General features: G+C 43.4%; 1 protein-coding gene across 1 annotated transcript in view; it reads left to right on the top strand.

Annotated features, from left to right (window-relative positions):
* The window catches only part of ROBO3 (roundabout guidance receptor 3), a 222,301-nt gene that overhangs the window by 164,988 nt on the left and 30,038 nt on the right, over positions 1 to 27,275 (top strand). Inside the window, exons 9-12 of the mRNA XM_070952536.1 lie at positions 472 to 643; positions 13,328 to 13,533; positions 24,675 to 24,756; positions 26,049 to 26,217. Of these exons, the coding sequence (XP_070808637.1) occupies positions 472 to 643; positions 13,328 to 13,533; positions 24,675 to 24,756; positions 26,049 to 26,217 (629 nt within the window). The remainder of the gene's footprint in view (positions 1 to 471; positions 644 to 13,327; positions 13,534 to 24,674; positions 24,757 to 26,048; positions 26,218 to 27,275) is intronic.

Genomic DNA, 27,275 nt, shown 5'->3' with positions numbered 1-27,275 from the left:
GATAATTCTCGTCTATTCCAGAGAGGGGGAAATGTTGTTGTAGGAATTCAATTTTCAGCAGCCTCCTATAATTCCCAAATAAGAACAGGTCTCAGACGGATGTCCATTGTCAAAAACCAGTTAAAATGCAATTTTTTCAGTACTTCTTGAGTTGGTTTTCTCATTTCTTGTGGATCCCATAACAGTCTCAATAGAGGATGGATTAGCATATGAAGGATGTTAAAAGAAAGTTTAAAAAAAAGTTTAAAAGCTTAAAAGAAAGTCTCTCTCAGCCCAACCCACCTCACATGATTGTTGTGGGGAAAATAGGAGGAGGAAAGTGTGTTGAACATATTTGCTGCCTTGAGTTATTGATAAATAATAAAAGTGGATGTAAATTAAATACATAAAAAAAAAAGAAAGTTATATTGGAATTCTGTGATAGCTCCAAGCCCTCATGTGGTATCTTCCTCTTTCTGCTCCTTTGTACAGGTTCTTCTTTTTCCTAGCCAGCCCCCTCAAGCTACTGGCCGCTTTTCTGTAGCTCCAAGTGGCGAGATGACAATTATGGATGTGCAGACCTCAGATTCAGGCTACTACATGTGCCAGGCCATTAGCGTTGCAGGAAGCATCCTTGCCAAAGCTCTCCTGGAAGTGGAAGATGGTAAGTGCTTAAGAATGTGAAGTTGTATTGCTTTCTTTTCTGTCAAAAAGGAGTGACAGTGTATATATTGTTCCAGTCCCAGGGAAGCCACAAAAAAAGGTCCTCATAACAGAAATGGGGAGGGCAGCAATTCTTAGAAATTTCAGTATATTCCATATTAAGGATAGAAGGAGCAATCTCAAGGAACCTGGGTTAGATGCTTTCCCAAAGTCTCTTGCTAAAGTTTGGTGGCCCTGTCCACACAACAAGCTCAGCAGGAGATCAATCCCAACTCAATGAATTCCAGCAACTAATCATGAAGGGAATAGTTTTAGCACATCCAGAGGTGTTTGGGGCTAAATTTATTTTCTCTGGTCAACCATATTTCACAAACTGTTTACTAAAGCTGCAGGCATCGATTTTCCTTTCTTGCTTATAAAATAGGAACCATAGGAGAAAGTGGCAGAACCTGGGGGTGGAGTTAAAAAGGGATCAGCCTAGAAACCTTCTACAGGCACAAGTAGATTAATCCAATCCCCACTTCTTGAATTCTGTGGACCCTTATCTAACTCCAAGCAGGTTCTAACAGTTAGTTGAGTTGATTTCTGCGCATAGGCTAATTAGCAATAAATCAGTTTAATTAGACCTTCATGTGTGGATCTGATCTTTTGCACCTGACAGCAACAATGAAGCTGTGAAAATGGGAATTCTTTGGGTATTCTGTCCCTGTCTCCTTCTGTCCCTATACCAGAGGTGAAATCCAGCAGGTTCTGACAGGTTTTGGAGAACTGGTAGCGGAATTTTTCAGTAGTTCGGAGATTTTGCAATATCCTTCTCCCAGGAGTGGGAATGGAATGGCGATTTCGTAGTATCCTTCCCCTGGAGTGGGGTGGGAATGGAGATTTTGCAGTATCCTTCCCCTGCCACACCCACCAAGCCACACCATGCCCACTAAGCCACGCCCACAGAACTAGTAGTAAAAAAAATGGATTTCACCACTGCCCTATACCCCCTTCATAGGAGTGGATAGGTAGAGAGGAAGGGACATTCTTCCTTGATTGTCCTTTGCAACAGCTGGCAGGAGTCAGAGAACAGCTGCTTTCCAAACTAAGTGGCTTGCAATCAAGCACTATTGGTGTATGGGGATAAGTCCCTTACCCAGAGGAGCAGAAAATTTAGTCAACCACATCTACCAAACACAAGTAATTTAGCAATGCTTTGATCCCATTTCTTTTAACTTTCAGCAGGCAGGAAAAGAGTTCCTCCCATCCACCCACCATCCTAAAGAGTTTTGTGCATGTCTGTGTGAGATCAGGAGAGGGGCTGATGGATAAACCACAAATATCACAGATACTTTGTAAATGATCCCCTCAAATGACAAATGGGAAACTGATGCCCTCCAGATGTTTTCAATTTATTTTCCACCACGGCCAAGAGCATCGCGTGTAATTTCAACCATGTCTGAAGAACTCCAGGTCAGGAAGAAACTAGATGGTGGGCATTTTCTGTCCAATGGAAAAAAAGACAGCAGATCTTTCTCTGGTCTTGCAGCTTCTTCCTGGTGGCATTTCATTTTCATGGGCAGCAGGGAATTGTTAATGTTTTCTCCCCAAACCCCAGAAGGATTTTTCTTCCGCCTCCCTCCTTCGCCTTTCTGCAGTTAATTTTATATGGAGAGAGTTTCCTTGGCAATGTTCAGATGCCAGAAAAAACAAGCTGGTCTGGATCAGAGAACCTCTCACTTTTATTGCTAGAAATAAAACTACCGGAAAGAAAGAAGGGGAGGGGGAGGAGAGAGATAAGAGCTGAATAGGCAGGTTTCTTTCTCTCACTGCTGTCTCTGAAAATTGCTGGATATTTTTTTTTTCCAGAACTGCTCTCATAACCCTATTTCGGCTGCCCACCTTCCAAGCAGGTTGCACATTGTCAAAGCCAAAGGAGCCACTAGTTAAATGTCAAATTACAAGTCTCCTTCAGTAGAGGAGGAAAAAAGGCACCTCCATAGTTATGTTTGCAAGTAGCACCAAGTGTTCAGAAATAACAGTCTGAATCAGTGTTTCTCACCTTTAGTGATTTAAAGAGGTGTGGATTTCAACTCTCAGAATTCCCCAGCCAGCAGAATTTTAGAAAAAACACATTGAGACTCTAGAAAGAGTGCAGAGAAGAGCAACGAAGATGTTTAGGAGACTGGAAGCTAAAACTTATGAAGAACAGTTGCAGGAACTGGGTATGTCTAGTTTAATGAAAAGAAGGACTAGTGGTGTTCCAATATTTGAGGTGCTGACACAAAGAAGAGGGAGTCAGCCTGGTCTCCAAAGCACTAGAAGGCAGGACAAGAAGTAATGAATAGAAACTAATCAAGGAGAAAACCACCTAGAATTAAGGAGAACTTTCCTGAAAGTGAGAACAATTAACCAGTGGAATAGCTTGCCTCCAGAGGTTGTGGGTTCTCCATCACTGGAGGTTTGTAAGAAGACATTGGACAGCCATTTGTCTGAAACAGTATAAGGTTTCCTGCTTGAGTAGTGGATTGGACTAGAAGACCTCCAAGGTCCCTTCCAACTCTGTTATTCTGTTAGCTTAAAGTCACTAAGTTTCAAATGCAAATAACCAAGAATATTTGTGGAGTTCAAAGCGCAGAAGAGTTTATTATTGCTACCAATACACAAGAATCTAGTCAACTAACAGTCAAAGCTAAATTGACACTTGATAAGAGTCAACAGAATTCGGGTGAGTGGGGGATGAGGATGAACTTTGGTCTTTTGTGGCAATGTAATGACTCCAAACTGATGACATGTTTAACTCTACCTTCCAGCTCAGCTTGCTCTACTCCTACAGTAAAGTTCAGAAACACTGGTCTGAATCATATGAAAGCTAGGCAACCAAGCTTCAAGGTATCATTAGGTGCCTGGAGGCCGTGCAGATCTGGATGGGAAGGAACAGGCTCAGGCTCAACCCATCCAAGACTGAGTGGCTGTCGTTTCCGGCATCCCGATATAGTCAGTTGACTCCATCAACTGACTATTGGGGGCGAGTCCTTGGCCCCCACGGAGAGGGCTCACAACTTGGGCGTCCTCCTGGATACGCAGCTGTCCTTGGAGGAACATCTGACGGCTGTAGCCAGGGGGACTTTTTATCAGGTTCGCCTGATCCGCCAGTTGCGGCCCTTCCTAGATTGGGATTCCTTGTACACAGTCACTCATGCCCTCGTCACCTCTTGCCTGGACTACGGCAATGCTCTCTACATGGGGCTCCCCTTGAAGAGCATCCAGAGACTCCAGCTGGTCCAGAATGTGGCCACGCGGGTAGTTACGGGAGCTGCATGGCGCTCCCACATAACACCTCTCCTGCGTGAGCTGCACTGGCTCCCAGTGGTTTTCCGGGTGTGCTTCAAGGTGTTGGTTATCACCTTTAAAGCACTCCATGGCATAGGACCTGGATATCTTTGAGACCACCTGCTGCCACCAATGGCCTCCCACCGACCTGTGCGCTCCCACAGAGAGGGCCTCCTCAGGGTGCCATCGGCCAAACAATGTAGACTGGTGGCCCCCAGGGGGAGGGCCTTCTCTGTGGGGGGCACCTGCCCTCTGGAATCAACTGCCCCCAGAGATACAAAGAATCCAAGACCTCGGTGCCTTCCGCTGTGCCCTGAAGACCTTTCTTTTTCAGCAAGCCGGGCTGGCTTAACACATTTTTAAATGTTTTTAATAGGTTTGTTATTGTTTTTTAATTATGGGCCCAAACACATATATATCTTTTTAACTGTATTTTAATGTTTGTATTTATGTTTTTACTTTGGCTGTGCACTGCCCTGAGTCCTCCGGGAGAAGGGCGGTATATAAATCTGATGATAAATAAATAAATAAAAAATAAATTAGATTCCATCTAGTCCCCATTTCCAGCCATTGTCAATTTAGAGAATTCTAGAAGTTCACAATGCTGTTTCTAGAACATGTGGATCTGGCTCTTGCAGGAGGATGTTAGGCACTATATCATGGCTCAAAGACTGTTGTTCCAGCTGATACCCACTTTATCCATTCCAGCTGCAAACAAGCTTGGCTGAATTATTACCTTGCAGAACTAATGATCTGGAAATCAAAAGTTTTGCACTCACTTTCTTCTCTAGGGCTTTCCTCTCTATACCAATTCTTTATCCTGATTAGAGGCCTCCTCTGTCCCCCCCACCCCCCACCCCCTTTTTTTTTTTAATGGCAACACCTGACTCATTGGTGGCAGACAATTGGAAGAGATTAAGAAGACAAAGGAGTTTGTAACCTGAAATCCTCATTTAGTTGCAGAATCACCAGCTGGGTTTCTAAGGCAACAGAAAGAGGCATATTCTTCCTAAACTGCTCTAGCACACTAGGCAGGAGATGGGGCTCTTTTGTGTCACTTGTTTAAAAAAAATTACACAAAGCAATACTTTCTTTAAAAAAAAAAAAAAAGAGTTGAGTGCCCAGAGTCTGCTAGGGAGGCATTAGCAAGTCAGCTGAGCCAAAGAACCAATTGGCTCCTGTACCCTTCTCTATCCCTAGCATGTGGAGCTCACGGCTTCAGAATCTGGGCTTCTGCAATGTCTTGCTGATTGCACCCACTCATGTCACCAAAGACATCAAGCAGTTTCTCTCCTGCATGGGAGATTTGGCAGATTTGGCAGGGCAGCTGGGGTGCAGTGAGGTGGGGTAGAACCAATGATCAGCCCCCTTCATGCACGACGGGTGCAAGTCCCTCATGCTCGAAGCTTGGCAGGTGCAACAGATGTGTCTGTCCGAAGCCAGCTCCTTTGCCATGATTGATTTTTCGGCCCCCTTCCTTCCTCCCCTTGTGCACGCTTTCACTGCTGATTGTTACTGTGAAATTCAATTGTGTGTGAACTTTTCATCGCCCTTTGTCCGTTTGCTGTTTCTCAGTCGATGGAGAGTAATTAGGGCTCTAAATAATGGGCAGAGCAGGTAGCTCGCTGGGCTGATGGAGTTTGGCCATTTCTTTGGTTGAGCATCTGGGGAATAGAAAGACGCATCTTTCAGGAAGCTGGCACGATAACCTAACACTGATGCTTTTTTTGCCTCTGACAACATGCTTCTAAGAAGGGCAGTAGATCAAGCAAGCTTTTTATGTGTAGGAGTAGAGGTTGATGATATTTTCAAGCTCCAGGTATCATCATGCAGTGTTATATGTTAGCTCTGATTTCTTCCCCAAAATGGCTGAAATCTCACAAGAGCCAGTGTGGTCTCGTGGTTAAGACATCAGAAAGCGGGAGCCCTGCCTTAGGCATGAAAGACAGCTGGGTGATTTGGGGCCAATCACCAGGAGACAGCAAGTTCTAGTCCTGCCTTAAGCATGAAAGCCAAATGGGTGACTTTGGGCCAGTTATTCTCTCTCAGCTGTACTCACCTCACAGGGTGGTTGTTGTGGGGAAAATAGGAGGATATGTTTGCCACCTTGAGTTATTTGTAAAAATAATAAAGGTAAGATACAAATAAATAATAATATGCTTGCAGAATTTGCATTATTAAAACCATTGTCCTCCAGATCTCATGTGAGAACGTCATAATCACCTAAAACTCAGCAATCTCAGTAGATTTCAGCTTCTCAATTATTTTTGAGGAAAAAGAGGTGGGGAATTTTAGGATACAGTGTGCAACCTAACGCCAAGTAAGAAGCATGTTGTGATACTTCAGTCAAAATTAAGACTTCAGAGGTATAAATATTTACTCATCTTTGCAATTTAGAAAATCACCAAATTTGTGGGGGCGAAACCTGCTTAATCTAGTCTTTTTATGTTTTCTTTAGTGGCAGGGAATCAAAGCTAAGCATACCTCTTAATTGTGGGCATTAATCACAATGGCAGCAAAGTATAAGGACTGCCACATCAAAAGAGGGCATTTGCTTTTGAACTTTCCCCTTCACAAAATTACTTCCCAGCCCACAGTGGAATGAAAGTGGCCTGAATGAGAATCACTTTATCTGTCCAGGAAATGTTTGGCTCAGATCCAAAGGCGAATGATATCCAGTTTCATGCAGTTTGTAAGCCACCTTAGTCATCCTTTAGAGAGCAAGACATGACTTTTAAGTACAGAGAATAAATAATTATGATACAGATCTGGGTTTGCAAGCTGTCAGCTGATCTGAGAACTCTAAGCGTTTCCTGACTAGATGATCAATTAAAAAAAAAAGAGCGTCCTATAAAGGCCAAAACACATTTTTCAAATTACCCTGAAAAATATTAGTAAAATTAAAAGAGCCATTCTTGGCAGTTTATGAAATGCTTCTGAAACACTGCTTCTAAAACTTTAGTGCACCAAATGTAATAGCATTTATTTTTCTGCTACTTTTTAGGTAGACATGGTGCTTTTATAAAGGGAAACCTAAAACAACATAAGGAATTCAAGGAGCATTAACCCAACACCACACAAAAGTCTGGGCTAGCCAGATTTCTAGAAGAGGGAGGAGAGAACAGATTGTCCTCTGTTTCTCCAAAATTTCCCATTAGCATTAGGATAAAGCAAGCAGGAAACCATCAGCGCACTAAAGAGCATTATCAGCAGACTGGGAGAAGCCCAAAGCCTGGCAGTTTAAAGGGGGTGGAGAGAAAATCTGAGACGGAACTGGGGAGGGGGAATCCTAAAGTATCTCAGTAGGAGCTGAATGTGCTCAGCAGCCATAGAAAACATGCTTGAGGGGGCGGGAATGGGAAGTCGGGAAAGGTTGATATGGAATATTGTACCGTGGAGGAGTGAATGGGTGGATGAAAGCCTGAATGTGGTCTTTCCACATGGCTGCCTTTTATTTCCTGACCCCATTGCATTTTGCTTCTCCAGTCCTGCAGTCGGCTCTCTTTAGAAAATCCCATCACTACCCTTTACTCTCTGCAAATGTTTGTATCAGTATGCTGACTGAAAGAAGTCGGATAATATTTCAGCTTCGATTAATGGCTGTTTCTCTGAGAACAGAGGTGCTCTCATAATCTTTCAAGCTCTGATCAGTAACCCTTCCTTCCTGCCCACCCGCAGTTCTCCTTCCCCTCTTCTCCCTCTGCTCATACGCTTCAGTTTTGCCTGTGTTCAATAAGTTATTACTTAGTGTCATTGCTCATACTGTCAGAGCAAACTCCCTCCAGTGCGACTGATCAATCAGATTGATCCACCATAAAACTGGCAATGACACCAAGTGCTTGGAGAAGAACGAAAGACTTCTCAACTAAGGTGTGGGTTGCTTATTTGGCTAGCCCAGCTGCTGGCTTTTTTTTTCAGCTCGTAAAAAGTTCTTTTGCTTCTAAATATATATTTGACGAAATTGATTGGAACTGTATTGGTTGGATACGTGTGGAATCTTGCAGTGGATAGACAATGATGATTTGACGAAATAGTGCTGGATCATTTCTGCCATTGACACCAATTGAGTTGGTGATGATCTCTGTCAGCGGTTGGGTTAATACCTCAAGCAAAGTCATGACCTGTTTTAATCATAGCATATTGAGCAAACCATAGTGGGATGTTCACACATCACAACCATCCATGGTTTATGATCCACAGTGCTGAGAACATATTAAGCCAAATCTACCACATTATGACTTAACATGAGGTGCGAACCTAGTTAACAAATGAAGAAACACCATGGAGAGAGTGTGCAGAGAAGAAAAAGCATGATCATGATTAATAGCTTCTTCACATTTAAACAATGAGCAGTACATAGCTCAAAATCAATTCCGAGAGTTGAAATCTACAAGTCTTAAAGTTGCCAAGATTGGAGACCCTTGGTCTCGATGATATGAGAGCATGTGAGGACAAGCATCCCTGACATCAAGAAAGGATCTGTGGTTAAAGGATCTCTCTTTTAGATCCAACAGATATGGGTAATCGCAAGATTTATCCTGACTCTAGCAATAGCAATAGCAATAGCAATAGCAATAGCAATAGCACAGAGTTATAGACCACTTCACAGTGCTTTACATCCCTCTCTAAGCGGTTTACAGAGTCAGCATATTGCCCCCAACAATCTGGGTCCTCATTTTACCCATCTCGGAAGGATGGAAGGCTAAGTCAACCTTGAGCCTGGTGAGATTCGATCTGCCAAATTGCAGGCAGCCGGCTGTCAGCAGAAGTAGCCTGCAATACTCCATTTTAATCACTTTGCCACCACGACTCTAGGCATAGAGACCAGCACCATTAGCCACAATTTATCTCCTAGACCTTAAGCAGAACCCTTCTCAGTCTTACCTGGAGATGCAATACACTGAAAGTGCAATTTTGTTTGCGTGCAAAACATGTGCTCTTCCACCATACTATGGCCCCATGCCATCAGTAAACAAAGCTCTGAAGATGACTGATTAGGAGTATTAATTTACTTATACTACTAGAAGAGCTGGGTTGTAGATGACAGCAGATTGTGTATCATCCACTAGGAATAGCATAATGTAGTGGCTAAGGTTTTTGATTGGGACCAAGAAGATCCCCACTCGGTCATGAAGTGTGCCAGGTGACTTTGGGCCAGTTGCTATCTCTCAATGTGAGCCATTTCCCTGGGTTATTTCGGGGAGATTAAAACAAATGTCTCCGGACATCCCATTTTATTATCAGAAAAAGGTGAAATAATAATGCAGAAGATGATATAATCTGGATTACGATATTTTTAATTTTTATTGCTCTTCTGCATCTTGGGAAAGAGAACACCTGATAGAGGCAGCATTAAGGAGAAGTTGGTTCCCTCACCACTATGACCACCATCAATGTTACCTCTAGCACAGTGTTTCTCAACCTTGGCCGCTGGACGATGTGTGGAATTCAACTCCCAGAATTCCCCACCCAGCTGGGTGGGGAATTCTGGGAGTTGAAGTCCACACATCGTCCAGCGGCCAAGGTTGAGAAACACTGCTCTAGCAAGACTCATAGCGTGTTCTAATCCTGCCCAGCATGGTACCTTTAATTGAAAAAAAGAGGGTTTTCTACCTATAGTCCTCGATTTACAACAATTCATTTAGTGACCATTCAAAGTTACAACGGCACTGAAAAATGTGACTTATGAACGTTTTTCACAATTACAACCTTTGCAGCATCCCCATGGTCATGTGATCAAAATTCAGATGCTTGCCAGCTGGTTCATATTTATGACCGTTGCTGTGTCCCAAAGGCATGTGATCCGCTTTTGTGACTTTCTGACAAGCAAAGTCAACGGGGAAGCCAAATTCACTTAACAACCGGCTCACTGACTTATCAACTACAGTGATTCACTTAACAGCTGTGGCAAGAAAGTTCTTAAAATGGGGCAAAACTCATTTAACAAATGTCTCACTTAACTACAGAAATTTGGGGCTCAATTATGATTGTAAGTCAAGGACTATCTATACTCTAGTGCAGGTTATCACGAAATCTGGAATGCTTGCAGAATGAAATATGAAGGGGAATTAAGAAATGCTTTAATCTGACCGCAACTAGATCGAACGATAAGGGCAGAAGGCAAGTTTGATTCTTCTGTTCGATCCACTTTCAGCATATCACAGTACATGAGCTAGGAGTGTTGCACACATTTACATAATAAAATCAAAGAACATGAGTTTTCTTTCATATATATATATATATATTCTGAGGTTTTCGTGGGTGTTTGTATGTAGGTCTTTGGTTATTCGGGTTTTCTCCCGCGTAAAATGGAGGTGTCTTGGCAACGTTTCGATGAAGTCTCATTCGTCATCTTCAGGCTGGTGTTCTCGGCTTCGTGCTTCTAGGAGCAATGTGTGTGATCGCAGCTGTTTCTTCCTTTTAACTGCCAGTGGAGGTGTGAACTGATTGGGTGGGAGCTTGGCTGTGTTCTGGTTGGGTGGAGGTGTGTTCTGATTGGTTGGGGGGGTTGGATGTGCTCTGATTGGATGGGGGGTTGGCTGTGCTCTGATTGGATGGGTGTGTGTTTTCTGTTTAGGTGGGGGCTTGGTTGTGCTTGGGTTAGTCTGAGTAGCAGGGGGATTTGAGCTGGTGAGCTGTGTTGCTGTTGTTTGGCTTCATGTTCGTGGCCGTGCCACCTCTTCATGGTGGGTGTCAGTCTGCTTCATGTATGGATTGGAGGGGTTTAATACTTTTAACATAAGCAACGTATTGAGCAAAATTATTTAACAGCAGTCAAACTGATTTCTCACTATGAGATCTCAGTCAAATGTTTTGTATCGCTGGCTGATTACATATTTCTTTAACCATGTTCAATAGGAGGCAAATTCTAGAGTGCTTGCAAGGCTGGGATGGAGAAAAGGAGAAGTATGTATTTCTGCAATGTTAATTCTACCTTGGTCCTAGTCTCATGCATTTTCTTCCTTTATAGCAAACAATTTATTTGTAAAAAGAAATAATGGCTCCATTTTAATGACTGAGAGACAGCAAGGGAAAGGGAAGCACTTCATTGTGTTCAATCTGCTCATGGTGCTAAACTGTCTCTACTATTGTCTCCCCTTCTCTGCATCTTTACATCCCACAGACATGATTCACACATGCAGATTTAACATTTTGTGCTAACAGCATGTGTGAAGGAGACATTATGCATCTTGCATCACTGCGAGGGTGTGCGGTGGCTCACTCCCACTGGTAGGTCCCCAATCCCTGGCACTCTTGAACAAGGGCTGTGGCCAAGTTTGTGCTTGAAAAGAACACTTAGCCATCTGAGTAGAAGTCAAGGATGCAGTTAGATCTTTTTCCTTGTTGGCATGGGAGAGGAGCCGTCATCACATCTGATGGCCACAGCTTGTTTAGGAGACTCAAAATATTTTATGAGGTTCACACAGTTCTGTCTTCTAATGAAGGAAATGTGTGCCCAGAAAATAAGGGAAAAGGCATGGGTAACTCCATGGGTGGTCTGCTGGGAATTTTCAGGGGTTCGGGAGAACCTCTAGCTAGATTCTGTGCAGTTCAGAGAACCCCCCAAATCCCACTCCTGACCGGCCCCACCCACCCTGCCCCACCCTGCCCAGGAGTCCCTACGCGGCCCGTTTTGGATGCAGATAAGTGCAGGGCGCGCGCAGAGGCTCGGAGAGGGCAAAAAACAGGCCTACTGGAAGTTCAAGAAGGCCGGAAATGGCCTGTTTCTGGCCTCCAGAGGGCCTCCAGAGCCTGGGGAGACTGTTTTCGCCCTCCCGGAAGCTCAGGGAAAGCCTCCAGAGCCTGGGAAAGGCAAAAACACCCCACACCCCACCCTGGTGCAGGAGGCTGATTAGGCCACACCTACCATGGCCACACCCACCCAGCAACTGGGAAGAGAACCCCTTGCTAAAAATTTTGAAGCCCACCCTTGGATAATTCTCACTGATGCTTAACTCTACCAGATGATATAGCTGGCCTTGCTGTTGTTCATTCCTCCCCTGGAACCCCACTGGTTTAAATTACCCATAATGCTCGTGGTGTCAGTCAGAGAGATTTTGAAAAGGGAAGAACTGAACATCCCAGGAAACATTTCAATGATGTAGTGCCAAGTGTGAGGACCCACTAACTTGGAGAGCACCCACCAGAAGCTACATTGCTAACAACTAAATCTAAAGTCCTTTTGTCCCCATGTCCAAAATAAGGTGACTGTGGAGAGGCGAATAGGATTAAGTAGAAACTCTATTATCCAGCAAGAGACAGATGGAAATTGAATCTTCTACCCTACAGAGCCACATCTAGTCCTTTACTTATAGCAGGCAGGAAAAAAGGGCATGAGAATTAAGAATTTGAACAGTGATTGCAATATAAATACACCTCATATTCAATGCACAGCAATTGTGGAATTCTTTCATAATGGGTTTGTCGCTTTTCTATAATAAATATTATTTCGGCATTTTGGGATTCTTATGTGCCTGCTTTAATTGGTTCCAGCCAGCCAGCCATGCATAGTGGTTCTGTGATTCCTCCAATTATTTCCTAACCTGCTGTTCGATGAAATTCTGATTCTTCACTCTATTTGGAAAGAGGTTGATACTAAAATAAAATATAGTATAGGTATTCCTTGACTTACAACCACAATTGAGCCATAAATTTCTGAGTTTTGCCCCATTTTACAACCTATCTTGCCAGTTATTAAATGAATCATTGCAGTTGTTAAGTCAGTAAGATGGTTGTTAAGTGAATCTGGCTTCCCCATTGACTTTGCTTGTCAGAAAGCCGCAATCACGTGACCCCCAGGAAACTGCGATCTTCATAAATACATGCCAGTTGCCAATCATGTGACCATGATGGATGTTGCAAAGGTTGTAATTGTGGAAAAACGGTCATAAATCACATGTTTCAGGGCTGTTGTACCTTTGAACAGTCACTAAATGAACTGTTGTAAATTGAGGACTACCCGTAATGAGCTACAAGAGAAAGGCTTTTGCTTTTCATTAGAAACGCTTCTTGCTCTCTCAGATCAGGCAGGTGATGGGTTACATCAAAGGTGTGCATTGACACCTTCATTGCTTTTTGTCATCACACTCTGGCAGTACAACTCCAGGTAATCAATTAGTGCCTTGCCCTTAATTGACTGCTTAATTACATGTTACTAAACAAGCTGGTGGATTTGAATTTCATCACCTGTAGCTCAGTTGCTGGTAAGGATCTGTCAAGAAGGCTTTTGAAATGCAGGAAAGATCAGCCCCCCCCCATTCGCTCCACTTAAAAATCTCACATAAGAAATGAATAACAACCCAGAAACAAGTGTATTTGTAAGAGTCTTTGTGTGTAATGATGCACTGTCTTGGTTTTGTCTTGCATGAAGTAACAACTGATCGCATTCCACCAATTATTCGCCGGGGTCCTGTGAATCAAACCCTTGCCATAGACTCTACAGCACTGCTCCAGTGTCACGTAACTGGGAACCCCCTCCCCAGCATCCAGTGGCTGAAAGATGGACAGCGGATTGTGGGCAGTGATCCAAGAATGAGCCTGTTGGACAATGGAACGCTACAGATTACAAATCTGCAGGTACGATACCCCTCCCTCTTAAACAAAATAAGCAATGTTGGTGGTGGTTTGTTCTCTTCCGAACATTTCATCACCAAGCTAGGTAACATCCTCAGCTCGGTTGAAGCATCTTGTTCCAGTTCTTCACCGCTTATATTGATCTCATGGGGTCATGTGATTGGTGGGTCGTTTGACTGGTTGATCATGCCATGTGACCTATCATGTGAAGTCCAGCTGAGGATGTCACCAGCCTGGTCAGGAAATGTTCGGATGCTAAACAGCAATCTTGTAGAACATAACCAACAACAACATCAACTACCCGAACTACAAATATTTTCTTTCGTTTCTAAAATAAGCAATGTTCTTCCTTCTCCATTGCAATAGATCCACCAGAATGTTCTTTGGGTTTTCCCACAGTTTCCCAGTCATGCATGTAACATGACTGATGGAAGGACCTTGCTGTGCTCTTTGCATTTGCTTTCTTATCCCAGGAGTGTTTGAGTTGAGAAGATTTGGCACAAATCAGGAAAGGGAGAATGTCCAGGTTACCTCTTCCAGGTGCTTTTAACTGGGCTTTGGATAAGTAGAGATGTTCTGATGAAACAATAGAATAACAGCCTATTTATTTCTTTGTAGTCAGATAAAATTGTCAGGGTGAAATCTGTCTCTTTCAATAATGTACAAGGACATTTCACGAATATTGTATAGCTGCTTGCTCTTTCTTTTGAAAACCATAGCTACAATCATCTCTTTTTTTAAAATATAGTTTGCATGTGTAAAAGTAGAGCAAACGATAACATTACTTTTTACATGGTTATGAGGGCAAAAGGAAATTGTGTAAGGAAGAATCTTAGATGCTGCAACATTTCTTCAAAAACTAAGATTTAATGTCTGTAACTTGAACTTCTTCATTCCCCTTGGGGTCCACCAGCTCCTTCCAGCCGTCATTTCAAATCTGCCTTCAGACCAACCCTTTCCCAATTCTTCAACCAAATGCTTCCTCCAGAGCTTTTCTGCTCTCCACTTCTACTCCCCTGTCCCACGGTACCTACAACAGCAGCAATATATTTTATTCAGGCCATTGACCAAGCCACCAATGCAACAAAACTCTCAACAAAATCAGATAATAAGAATAGCTTGATAAAATCTGTAGTGTTACAACTCTTAATAGCAATATAAAAAATAGTTCACAACTGTTATGTATGAGCTCATATCTACAAGGCATTGGGTAACATTAAATACATTTTTTTCTGAGAATCTCAGAACTAGTGGACTTATAAGTTGCTTCCATACTGTATATCCCAATAGACATTGCAATGTAGAAGGACCTCTGTCATGATTTCCAAGGCACCAGAATCATGGGTCAAATACTACTCGACAATGCCCAACCTGGTTGTTTTTGCTCCCATTATCTCCCCCTTGTTCTGGCTTTCCTTCGTCTCTTACTTTGCCTCCATTTCTCCTGTACTTTCTCCACTTTTATCTCACCAGTAGTGGATTACCTGTCAGGGTTCATTCATTACACTGTCATAATTTGCTTTATCACGATTTGCAGGATAACCAGAATTGACTGGAAAACTCATTAGTAGCAATAGCACTTAGAATTATATACTACCCCATAGTGCTTTACTACAGGCTCTGGGCAATTTACAATGTCATGGTCGGATCACTCTCTCCTTCGCCTTGATCTTCGAACCGCTGCTCCCCGCCGCAGGGAGGCGGAACCGATAAGATGGTACCGCCCCAGGCGCCTGATGGAACCTGATAGGTTCCAGACGGAGCTTGGGCCAATGCCTGAGGTCCTGGCTCACGCCTCGACTGTAGACTTAGTGGCCGCCTGGGATAGGGCGGCCGCTGGAGCTCTGGATCGAGTCGTGCCTTTGCGGCCTCTGACCCGGCGCCGATCTCACCTGGCTCCTTGGTTTACTGAGGAGCTGAGGGAGATGAAGCGCCGGAAAAGACGCCTAGAGAGTAGTTGGAGGGCCAGTCGCACTGAATCTGACCGGACACTGGTAAGATCTCATATTAAGAATTACCTAGTGGCGATAAAAGCAGCAAAATGTACTCATCTTGCTGCTCTTATTGCGTCATCAGATAACCGCCCGGCCGCCCTGTTTAGGGTGACCCGCTCCCTGCTCCATCAGGAAGCGAGGGAGGACCCCTTGGAGGGAAGAGCCGAGGACTTTGTTCAGTATCTGTATGACAAAATCACTCAGATTCGGGAAGATCTGGACTCCGACTGGGTAGATCCAGGGGGGATGACGGGGGCAGGTCCTGAGAATGTTATCTGGGATGAGTTTGACTCTGTGACCCCTGAGGACGTGGACAGGATTCTGGGTAGACTGAATGCGACCACATGTTTGTTGGACCCGTGCCCCTCCTGGTTAGTGCTGGCTTCTCGGGAGGTGACGCGAGGCTGGCTCCAGGGGATTATAAATGCTTCATTGAGTGAGGGTGTCTTTCCCGCTGCCTTGAAAGAGGCGGTGGTGAGACCTCTCCTCAAGAAGCCTTCCCTGGACCCGGCAACATTGGCTAATTATCGTCCAGTCTCCAACCTTCGCTTTGTTGCGAAGGTTGTTGAGAGTGTGGTGGCACGACAGTTTCCCCGGTACCTGGATGAAACGACGTATCTAGACCCGTTCCAGTCGGGCTTCAGGCCTGGGTACAGCACGGAAACGGCATTGGTCGCGTTGGTGGATGATCTCTGGAGGGCTCGGGATAGAGGTTGTTCCTCTATCCTGGTCCTATTAGATCTCTCAGCGGCTTTTGATACCATCGACCATGGTATCATGCTGCACCGGTTGGAAGGGTTGGGGGTGGGAGGCACCGTATTACGGTGGTTCTCCTCCTTTCTCTCCGACCGGTCGCAGTCTGTGTTGACAGGGGGGCAGAGGTCGACCCCGAGGCCCCTTATATGTGGGGTGCCACAGGGATCGGTCCTCTCGCCCCTTTTGTTCAACATTTATGTGAAGCCGCTGGGCGAGATCATCCGTGGTTTCGGGGTGGAGTACCATCAGTACGCTGACGACACCCAGCTGTACATCTCCACCCCAGACCACCCCAACGATGCCCTTGAAGTGATGTCCCGGTGCCTGGAGGCCGTACGGATCTGGATGGGGAGAAACCGGCTCAGACTCAACCCATCCAAGACCGAGTGGCTGTGGTTTCCGACGTCCCGATATAGTCAGCTGGTGCCATCGCTGACTATTGGGGGCGAAGCATTGGCCCCCACGGAGAGGGCTCGCAACTTGGGTGTCCTCCTGGATTCACGGCTGTCTTTAGAAGAGCACTTGACGGCCGTGACCGGGAGGATTTTTCATCAGGTTCGCCTGATTCGCCAGTTACGCCCCTTTCTGGATCGGGACTCGTTACGCACGGTCACTCATGCCCTCGTCACCTCCCGTCTGGACTATTGTAACGCTCTCTACATGGGGCTCCCCTTGAGGAGCACTCGGAGGCTCCAACTGGCGCAGAGTGCGGCCGCGCGGGTGGTGATGGGAGCGACGTGGCGCTCCCATGTAACGCCCCTCCTGCGCGAGCTGCACTGGCTCCCGGTGGTCTTCCGAGTGCGCTTCAAGGTTTTGGTTATCACCTTTAGAGCGCTCCATGGCCTAGGACCTGGTTATCTACGGGACCGCCTGCTACCACCAATAGCCTCCCACCGACCAGTACGCTCCCATAGAGAGGGGCTCCTCCGGGTGCCATCGGCCAAACAATGTCGACTGGCGGCCCCCAGGGGGAGAGCCTTCTCTGTGGGGGCACCTACTATCTGGAACGAGCTCCCCCCCGAGATACGGAGGATTCCGGATCTGCGCACCTTCCGTCGCACGCTTAAGACGTTTCTATTCCAGCAAGCCGGCCTGACTTAAACTTCTCCGTTTTTAAATGGGAATTTTAAATTCGGTTTTAAATTATTGGGGTTTTAAATATGGTTCAGCCAAATTTATTTAATTTGTTTTATCTCTATTTTAAATTTTGTATTTATATGTTTTATTTTTATGGCTGTTCACCGCCCTGAGTCCTTCGGGAGTAGGGCGGTATACAAATTCAATAAAAACAAAAACAAAAACAAATTTGCATATTGCCCCCAACAATCTGGGTCCTATTTTAGCAACCTCAGAAAGGATAGAAGGCTGAGTCAACCTTGAGCCCCATCAGGATCAAACTCCATGCTATGGGCAGAGTTTGCCTGCAATACTGCATTCTAACCACTGCACCACCAGGGCTCCAAATGCCAAATGCCCATTCTAGTTCACCCAACGTGCTAAACCAAATTCAAATCAAATAAGGTGCAGCTTAGGAATCATGTAGCCAACTACCCTACGGATATTCTTGATTGGAATTCCCACTGGATTCAACCCATTATCTTCCCAGTGAAACATTTGACATTTTTATGCAATCAAGTCAATATGAGATTATACTCTTCCCCTTCCTTCTCCCAGTTCTAGTATTTTTGAATTTTGTGAACCTTCTGATCTTCCTCCTAGCTCATGACTTCTTATATCTGGGAAAATTCAATCTCTCTAGTGAACAAGCAGCCAGCTAGTAATTGAATGCCACAACCTAGCTAGGGATTAAATTGCTTGCTTTCATAACTGTGCTAAATAGCTCAGTAATGAAATTACTCAATAAAAGAGAGACTGTAATTGCATGGTTCAGAAGTTGAAAAAGAATTCTTAAATACTCCTGAAAGCTAACATAGAGAATGGGCCCATACGCTACTGTGTACTTATTAAGAAATTAATGTTGTTAACAGGCACTAAGCAATTCCTTTGTTTTACTGGCTAAAAACAGCTGAATGCAATTTTCTTATCCTTAACAAGTAAATATCAGTAAACAAAGAACAAAGCCTGCCAAATCAATCCCTTTGCAACACAGCTGAATCTGAAAACCATGTTGTCGCGAATGCCATTATGAGCAAAGTTATAACATAACTTTCTGCCAAGAACTCAATTGTAATTAACTCTTTTTAACCAGGGTTCTCCAGCCAGAGTTATTTACTGTCCAGTCACTTTAATCTTTTCAGAAAACCATAATTGTCTCAGTGCAATGATAGAATCAAGCCAATTATACTACTGTTTGTGGTTCATGTTCAAAGCTGAATTTCTAAACCAGGAATATCTTAGTTCAGAGAGGGACATTATTTTGTTTCCTGGAATGATATTTGGGGATGTGGCTTTTTTTTTAAAAAAAAAACCAAAATACATTCTTTAAGACATTCCTAGAGATTTAATTTGCCTATTTTAAGTGTTACAGAAAAATCACATTGGAGAAAACTATACTTTGATTGCTGAATTCCAGTAACAATATACTTAAGAAGCTCTGGAATCTTCAACAAAACCCCCTATACCTGTGGGCCTTGATCACCCCATCCTAAATATTAACTCAGTTTTTAATATATAATGCAGTTTATAAACCCATGTTTTATGGCTTCCTGTGCTGAGTGAAGCAAGCTATTCTGTTTTTCTCTACCTATGTTTTAATGCAACATATGAATCCAGCTTCTGTGACATTTTAGGCCCAATCAGCAGAAAATCAGAAGAGCCACAATGTAATAATCAATATTTGAATTTGGCTCTACCTGGTATAGCAGGGCTGACATTCTGGATTCTAGATTTAATAGTTTTGCAAATTCAATCTGGTTCTTGTCTACTTTTGAGCCTGAAGTCTCCTTAGACAGTTTTGATTATAAGTCTAATGTTTTTCGATAGGGACTCAACTTTGGTTACCTTGTTGAATCAAGTATTGGCTAAAATAAACTTCCTTTGATAGTACTTTCATCCACTAATCCTAACTGATAAATACAGTTCTTGGAAGAAAAGCATAATCTTGGAACTTAATTATTGTGGCCAATTAATCCAAATGCTGATGATGTCAGGACCTTGGAGAGCCATTCTGGAAATTAAGCAATGAAACCTAGATCTGCAAAAAGAAAGAAGCAAAGCCTCTTATTAATAGTAATCACTGTGGTGGACCTTTCTTCCAATTAGTCTTCCTTATATATTTTTCCTGTCCTGTGCAAAAGAGCATGTTCATTAACCAGTGTCAACACCGTGTCATCTATATATACCTTCACCAACATGGTGCCCAACGTGGTGTTGGAAGTGTTAGTTGCTAAATCTTGTAGATACAGTTCTAATACATGTGGAAAGCTGCGATAAAGCCAGAGGTCTCGTGATATTTCTGTAGGAGGGCCTTCCAGTTGAAAAGCATCTTAACAGTTGACAAGACAAATGTTTGTGTCTTGCTTGTTTACCCCTTTTCAGAAATTAACCATTTCCACAGTGAAGCATTGTAATATTTTGATGTATTACAATCACACGTAGTTAACAGTTTCAATTTCCCTCTGATTCAGTGAGTCCAAAGTCTCTCAGCACTTTCACATAATCATCCCCAGTATAAGTTAATTTATGAATATTTACAATATTGCAGAAGAAGGAGGTGTGTGCATGTGTGTTTTGTAGATGCAAAGATGCCAAGAGATGCTCATTCCATTGGGAGATGGGGGACCGTAAACCTCACTGCTGTTATAAATGCATTGCAATGGATATAATACATCAACATAATTTGATAGCTTAGAACAGATTGATAGTTGGGCAAAAAAAACCCCATTCTGTGCATAAAGGCAAGCATGGGGACCACAAAGTGTTTGCTTTCATGCTGTTCTGATGGCCCTCTAGAGCCAGATCCCACCTATAAAGAAGACACATCCAGCACATTCATTCAGTTAGGAAAACCAACAAAGACTTTTGCTGCATTTTGAAAAGGAACACACTTATTATGGCATGAGGACTTGTCAGTTTCACCCACCTAATATCCCTGTCTCCAGCCAGCTCATAAACACATACTGAACCAGTTAGATTTGGCTCAAGCCATTTGTTATAAATTCCACACCATTCTTCCGTAAGTCGAAGTAGCTTTGCAAAGCTAAAGGTTAAAGCAATTTTTCATCAATTGCGGATGCTGCCAGTTTTAAACATCCATTCACAATGCCTTTTTCCTGTCCCACTTTGGGATTGGCTCCACCCATCATGCAAATGTTGCTACCTAGAGATGCACAAATACTGGCAATGGCAGCAACAAAGATTTCTATTCCTCTTTAGCCAATGATTCCAGAAATTGAACCTGCAACCTTCTGCTTGTTGAGCAAGGATTCTGCCACTGAGCTGTGGCTCTGAGCATCTGATTTTCCTGTTGCATAATTTGAATCTTGAATTGAGACAGATGTAGTGTAAAAGCCCAGAGACAAGGGGACAATCCCTCCTACACTACAATATCTTAGCTAAACATTTTAGAGCTCATAGCATTACACATTGCATTTCCTTGTAACAATTCCAAACTGGGCGAGTCCAATCTGCTTTTTTCATGCAATAGAGTCAAATAAAGTGACAGGGTAATGTGAAAGTTATTCATGAATTACTTATCAAAACACAGACCAAATGCTAAACATTTGTTTAAAAATTAATGCCAGCAGGCAGCAGGGAGTGAAATATTTCACGTTAGTTTTGTGCTTTCATTGTGTCAGAGTCAGGAGGTTAATGCATCAACTGGGTCCCAGAGCACCTAATAGCATTGTTTGATAGCAGTTGTGGCACTTTGCCCAGGAAAAAATTAGAACTGTCGGGTGGTTCGGAAGACTAACATGAATTAATGGTCCACCCCAGGATGAATTGTCTTCATCAGACCCTTCTGATACATGTGGGAAAGCAAGTCAGTGGTCCTCAAATCACAGAGCCCACCAGGTGAAGATATGACAGCAACCCCTTCCTTTCATTTCCATGATCATCAAGACAACTAGCAACTACTTGCTCACAAGTTCTAGTTCTTGTCTTTTGCTCATTGTACGGTTGGGAGGAACCATAGCTTAGTGGTAAAATATATGCTTTATACAGGTAGTCCTTGACGTACGACCACCTTGAGCCCCAAATTTCTGTGGCTAAGTGAAACAGTTGTTATGTGAGTTTTGCTCCATTTTATGACCTTTCTTGCCACATTTGTTAAGTGAATCCCTGCAATTGTTAAATTAGCAACGTGGTTGTTAAGTGAATCTGGCTTCCCTACTGACTTAGCTTGTCAGAATGTCATAAAAGGGACATAAAACATGACACTGGAGCACGGCAACAGTCATAAATATGAGTCAGTTGCCAATCATCTGAATTCTGATGATAGTTACCATGGGGATGCTGCAACATAAGATGTCAATGTGAAAAATAGTCATAAGTCACTTTTTTCAGTGCTGTTATAATTTCGAACAGTCACTAAATGAATTGTTGTAAGTCGAGGACTGCCTGTACACAGAAGATTCCAGCTTCTGACTCTGAAGTTCCAATTCTGAAGGTGAAATACAAGAGATATGGAGAGAGATCCTGGATAATACTGCCTATTAGAGTGAGGCTAGCAGGAGCAGGAATTTCATTTAGTATCAGGCAGGCTCAGGGGTGAAATTCAAAATTTTCCCCCACTGTGGACGTGGCTGTTGTGGTTCATCAGCAGCCTGCGGAGCTGGCAGTGGAGTCAGACAGCAATGAGGCTGAGTCAGTCTTCTTCACATGGGCCAGTCCTGGAAGCTGGGGAAGGCCCAGATGAGGGCTCTGTGTCAGAGGCAGAGATGGGACCAGGGCCATTGGGGAGTGATGTGCGGACTCCCGAGCCTCCAGAGTCTGACAGTAGAGAGGCAGAGGAAAAGGAGGAGCCTGTTCCTAGTGCACGTATGAGAAGAGCTGCCAGAAGGCAAGAGCAGCTAAAGCAAAGAGGACAATTCAGGAGTAGGGCCAAGAGATGATTGGCCCCTCCCATAAGGCTTAAAAGACCAGCAACGGCTCTTGGGCTCTTTGTCGGAAAACAACGTTGATAGTCTTGCTGCACTTATCTCTTGTCGGCATCTTCTGCTTTTGAACTTTTGCCAAGAGAAGCCTTTGGCAGTTTGCCTAATTATACCAAGGTTGGTGATTAGACTGAAGAATTTGTGTTATGAAGAGTTTGTTTTAATTTAGTTTGGACTATGCTGAGAATGAGTTAATTCTCAGCTGTTCTAATAAAGTCTGTTTGTTTTGGAACTGTTTGCGTCGATTACTACCTACTTGGGCCTGGATCACAACAGTGGCTTGGAGGGTGTGGCAGGGGAAGGATATTGCAAGATCTCCATTCCCACCCCACTTTGGGGCCAGCCAGAGGTGGTATTTGCCAGTTCTCCGAACTATTCAAAATTTCTGCTACCGGTTCTCCAGAACCTGTCAGAACTTGCTGGATTTCACCCCTGGGCAGGCTCCTCTCTTGTGTTTGTGTTTGTCAGTTTGGGCAACGGCAATCTTAACATTGTTAAAAAGTACCAGGTTGATGAAGCAGAATGGGACAACACGTCACAGCCAACTCAGTGTTGCTAACTCACCATGGCCAACTTGCTGTGGGACAATTTAACAATTCAATTTATTTATTTTAAATATATAAAAAATATTTTTAATTTTTCTCATTCCCATTTCATTTTGTCCCTCCTTTTGCATCTGTTCTTTAATTATTCTATTCCACCATTTCTTTGATATTAGTGTAACTCTTGTCCTTCAGCGAGTTGTCCTGCGGCGAGTTGGCTGCAGCAAGTTGGCCATGATGAGTTAGCCATGGTGAGTTGGCTGTGGTGAGTTGGGCGTGGTGAGTTGGGCATGGTGAATTGTCATAGACCTTGATGAAGGCCATCTCAATCTCAGCAAGGGTTCAGGTGAGAGATCCAACATCTTCTTGTAGAAAGGACTCGGTCGTGCAGAATTGCAACTCTTCTGCTTTTATGCAGTCTTCAAACTTGGCAGCTTTAAGAATTGTGGACTTTAACTCCCAGAATTCTCCAGCCAGCTGGAGAATTCTGAGAGTTGAAGTCCACAAGCCTTAAAGCTGCCAAGTTTGAAGACCCGCTAGGCAGACTTTTTCTTTTTCCAAAGCTTTTGTCAAAGTTAAGCTTCTTTCTTTTCTTTCCATCTGTCACTTTATTTTTCACTCATGGGCTCTGTCAACTGTTCCTCTTTAATTTTATTTTGACTTACATTTTTAATTTAATACCAAACCATTGTTGTTGTTGTCATTATTATATCTTAGCTGTATTCATACCTGAAGGAACTCACATTTTAAGTATAAATAAATAGTCTGGCAAGAGAGCTAAGAATTATCATACCGCAGAAGGGAGATGGAGGGGAAAATATGAATAATAACAGGCAGGTAATTAATAGAAGTACCTTCATGTTGCCTATTGATAGAATGAGGGCAAAATAATAGTTGTTCCAAATGTTGGCAGTTCCAGAGAGTGGTCAAAATCTGCAAGATGGCAATTGCAACAAAATGGTGGGACTTCAGACCTGGCAACACATCTTTCCATCATGCAGATTTTGGCACGTACACACAGATTCTCTGCTGCCTTTCAGATTATCTGAGCATTCGAACATTAAAATCCCAATATGGATAAATGTGGCCAGGGAGCAGTGAGTCCTGCTCCCTTTTGTCTGTAAAAGTATAATGCAAGAATCCTTTGGGAGTCATTAGCCTCTCTGCTGGCATATTTTTATGACACCCTAACCATTATATTTATACCTGTGCTCCACAACTGCATTTCAGAGAGCAAACTCACAGTAAGTGAGTTGCACCTGATTTTATGACTCTTTTTAAACCACAGTTGTTAAGTAAATTACTACAGTTAATTTGAATCACAAAGTCCAGCTTTCCCCTTTGACATTGCTCGTTGGAAGTCACCTGGGAAAGTCACAAATGTCAATCCCATGATCCTGGGTCACTGCAATGGTCATAAATACATGCCCATAGCCAATTGCCTGAATTTTGATCACATGACCATGGAGATGCTGCAACAGTGATAAGTACAAAGACTGGTTGTAAATCACTTTTCAATGGAACTGAAACTTTGAACCGTCACTAAATAAATAGTTGTAAATCAACCTGTACCAGGACATCTGGGCTGGTCTCATAACCATCCAGCTTCCATCAAGCCTATCCTTTCCTCAAAGCCATAGGAAGAAATATGAAGTATCTCCTGTGGATAAGCAGTAATAGTATACATCTAAGGACTATAGGATACATTCTCCCTGAAGGCAAGAAAACTCCAAAGTCCAAACTACAATTGCTGAGAGCAGAAAGGAATAACAGCTTCTTTCCTTGGCATGTTTCAGACCTCCGACTCTGGGCTGTATGTTTGCATTGCTACAAGCTCAACCGGTGAAACCAGGTGGAGTGGCTTTCTGGCAGTGCAAGGTGAGTCATTTGCAGGACCCCTTGAGTGGAGATAGATGGGAGTGTGGTTTACCTGGGACTTCATATTTGCTATGCTTCTTCTGAGATGCCGGGGTATAGAAGGGGGAATAACTTCAGAGGCATTGAAAAATAGACCAAACTCTTAAACCCAATTTAGATTATTGGATTTCTTCTAAAAATAAACACATAGGGCCAGGGAGGGGAATGCAGGTGCCAGGTGTGCCATAAAAATGAAGGCAGAATTTGTTTCTTCAGGCCATAGTTGAGAGAGAATGAAGTTGTCCTAAGTGGCTACTCCCAATAATGAAGAGCCTTTCCCTAGGCACTTCCAATTTTTAAAAAGTTCTGCGTTAAATGCAGTTTGTTAGTTTGACTTTAATCCAGGGTTGTCCAAAAGTGGCAAATTAAATTGTGGATGTACTGGCTGGTAAATTCTGGGGGCTGAAGTTCACAAGTCTTAAAGTTGCCACACTTGGATACTCCTGCTTTAATCTATCAAGCAGACCTACACCATTTCTTCTAGTGTGTCCCAGTGATAGGTTTCAAAAAATTTTACCACCGGTTCTGTGGATGTGGCTTGGTCGGCGTGGCAGGGGAAGGTTACTGCAAAATCCCCATTTCCTCCCGATCAGCTGGGACTCGGGAGGCAGAGAATAAATGGGGGTGGGGCCAGTCAGAATTTTTACTACCGATTCTCCAAACTACTCAAAATTTCCGCTACCGGTTCTCCAGAACTGGTCAGAACCTGCTACAACCAACCTCTGGTGTGTCCCAGAGAAAGAACCTGCCCACAGTTAGGTAAACAAAGGTAGCCCCAGTGACCAGTTCTGGATGGCTTTTTGTCAACCTGCAAATCTAAAAATGGCCAGCCTTTCTACATCCTTGGAAAGAATCTAAAATCTGCCAGACTTGAATATTTGGCTTCTTGTCTCCTCAAACCATTAGTTGCCTAATTTCTTGGAGTGGGAAAAAGATCATAAAAGTTTATGCCTATTGTCACGTCTCATGGCAGTAAATTCTATTAATATCATCCTGGTTAGCAGGAGGCCCTAATTTTCAGGATGAAGAAAGTCCATACTTCCTTGCACAGACAGTTATACCTTCATCATAGGAAGATGTTCCAAATCATGCATTTTTTTGCTTTGCAAATGTAAAATGCATTGGGAAGCCATAGGATGCACAAAGCTAAATTCAGCTCACCATCTACAAAGACCCTCTGTAGCTGATTTGATCAGTATTCCTTGAAGGCCTTCTGGCTAATGTTCTCTTCATCCTCTACATTGTTTTCCCAGAGAATGGAGTAGATCTCCAGATGCAGCTCCCAGAGCCAAACCTGCTTCCAGGTCCACCTTCAGCTCCCCTGGTCACTGATGTCACCAAGAACAGTGTTGCTTTGATCTGGAAGCCAAACCCTGGGAATGGAGGTGCTCCTATCAGCTCATACATTATTGAAGCATTCAGGTAACTCATAGGTTCCTTAAGAGTTTTTTCTCCAATTACTGTTGGGCATGAAGCAGACAGTTGGGCAATTTCAGAATGAAAAACTGAAGAGTTAGTTTGGTATAGTGGTTAAGGTACTGGTCTAGAAACCAGGCGTTCTAGTCCCATTTTAGGCATAAAAAGGAATAAAGTCGGCTTGGAGACTTTGCACTAATCACCAAGGAGACTGTGAGTTCTAGTCCTGCCTTAGGCATGAAAGCAGGCTGGGTGACTTTGGGCCAGTCACTCTCTTTTAGCCCAACCCACCTCACAAGGTTGTTGTTGGAGAAAAGAACATTAGGTTTGTTTGCTGCCTGAGTTACTTATAAAGTAATAAAAGTGTAATAAAAATGTAATAAATAAAAGAATTAATCTGTTGTTCAAGACTAGGGAATCTTGGCCTAATGACATGTCATCTGTGATTTCACAAATTCTCCATTAACGATTAGAATAGATCTCCTGTAAGAACAATCTGTTCCTCCCTAGCAGCTCGCTGGATGAGAAAAGGGAAAGAAGGAGGGAGATGGGAGGAAACCCCCCCATACACACACACATTTTTAGCTTTGCTCTGCTGCTTTCAGCCATGTAATGCGATCTTGGGCAATAAAATAGTTCTCCATCTGCCCTTAGCCCATGGGTCAAGCAATCTTATGCCTCCTGTTGGGCTGGCTGCCCCTTGACAGAGGTGATGAAACAGAATCAGGATTTTGTTTTGTTCCGGTCAGCAAAAGAACATGAGATTGTGCTGCAAAGATGGGACAATGGGGAAAAACTAGTGCTTTCCTTATTTTATTTTATTTTTATCATGTATTGCTCTGAGCCAGAATTAGAATTCTCATTGCAAAAAGCTGAACCTTGCTGAACTGTAAATTTAATTTAGGCTTCTCTTAGCTCTGCTCACCCCATCCAGCACACTGACAAAATATTCAAAATGCAATATTCATCCCTGAATGTTACTCACCCCTATTTTAGGGAATGGAGTTTACACGAAGCAGAACACAAGTCAGGCTGGGTATCCCTGTTCTATTATCCAAGAATGG

The sequence above is a fragment of the Pituophis catenifer genome, unplaced genomic scaffold, assembly GCF_029215685.1.
Source record: "Pituophis catenifer annectens isolate HBS135680 unplaced genomic scaffold, rPitCat1.0.hap2 SCAF_12, whole genome shotgun sequence".
Lineage (NCBI taxonomy): Eukaryota > Metazoa > Chordata > Lepidosauria > Squamata > Colubridae > Pituophis > Pituophis catenifer.
The sequence above is the reverse complement of the archived record's forward strand: the minus strand, read 5'-3'. Positions and strand labels throughout refer to the sequence as shown.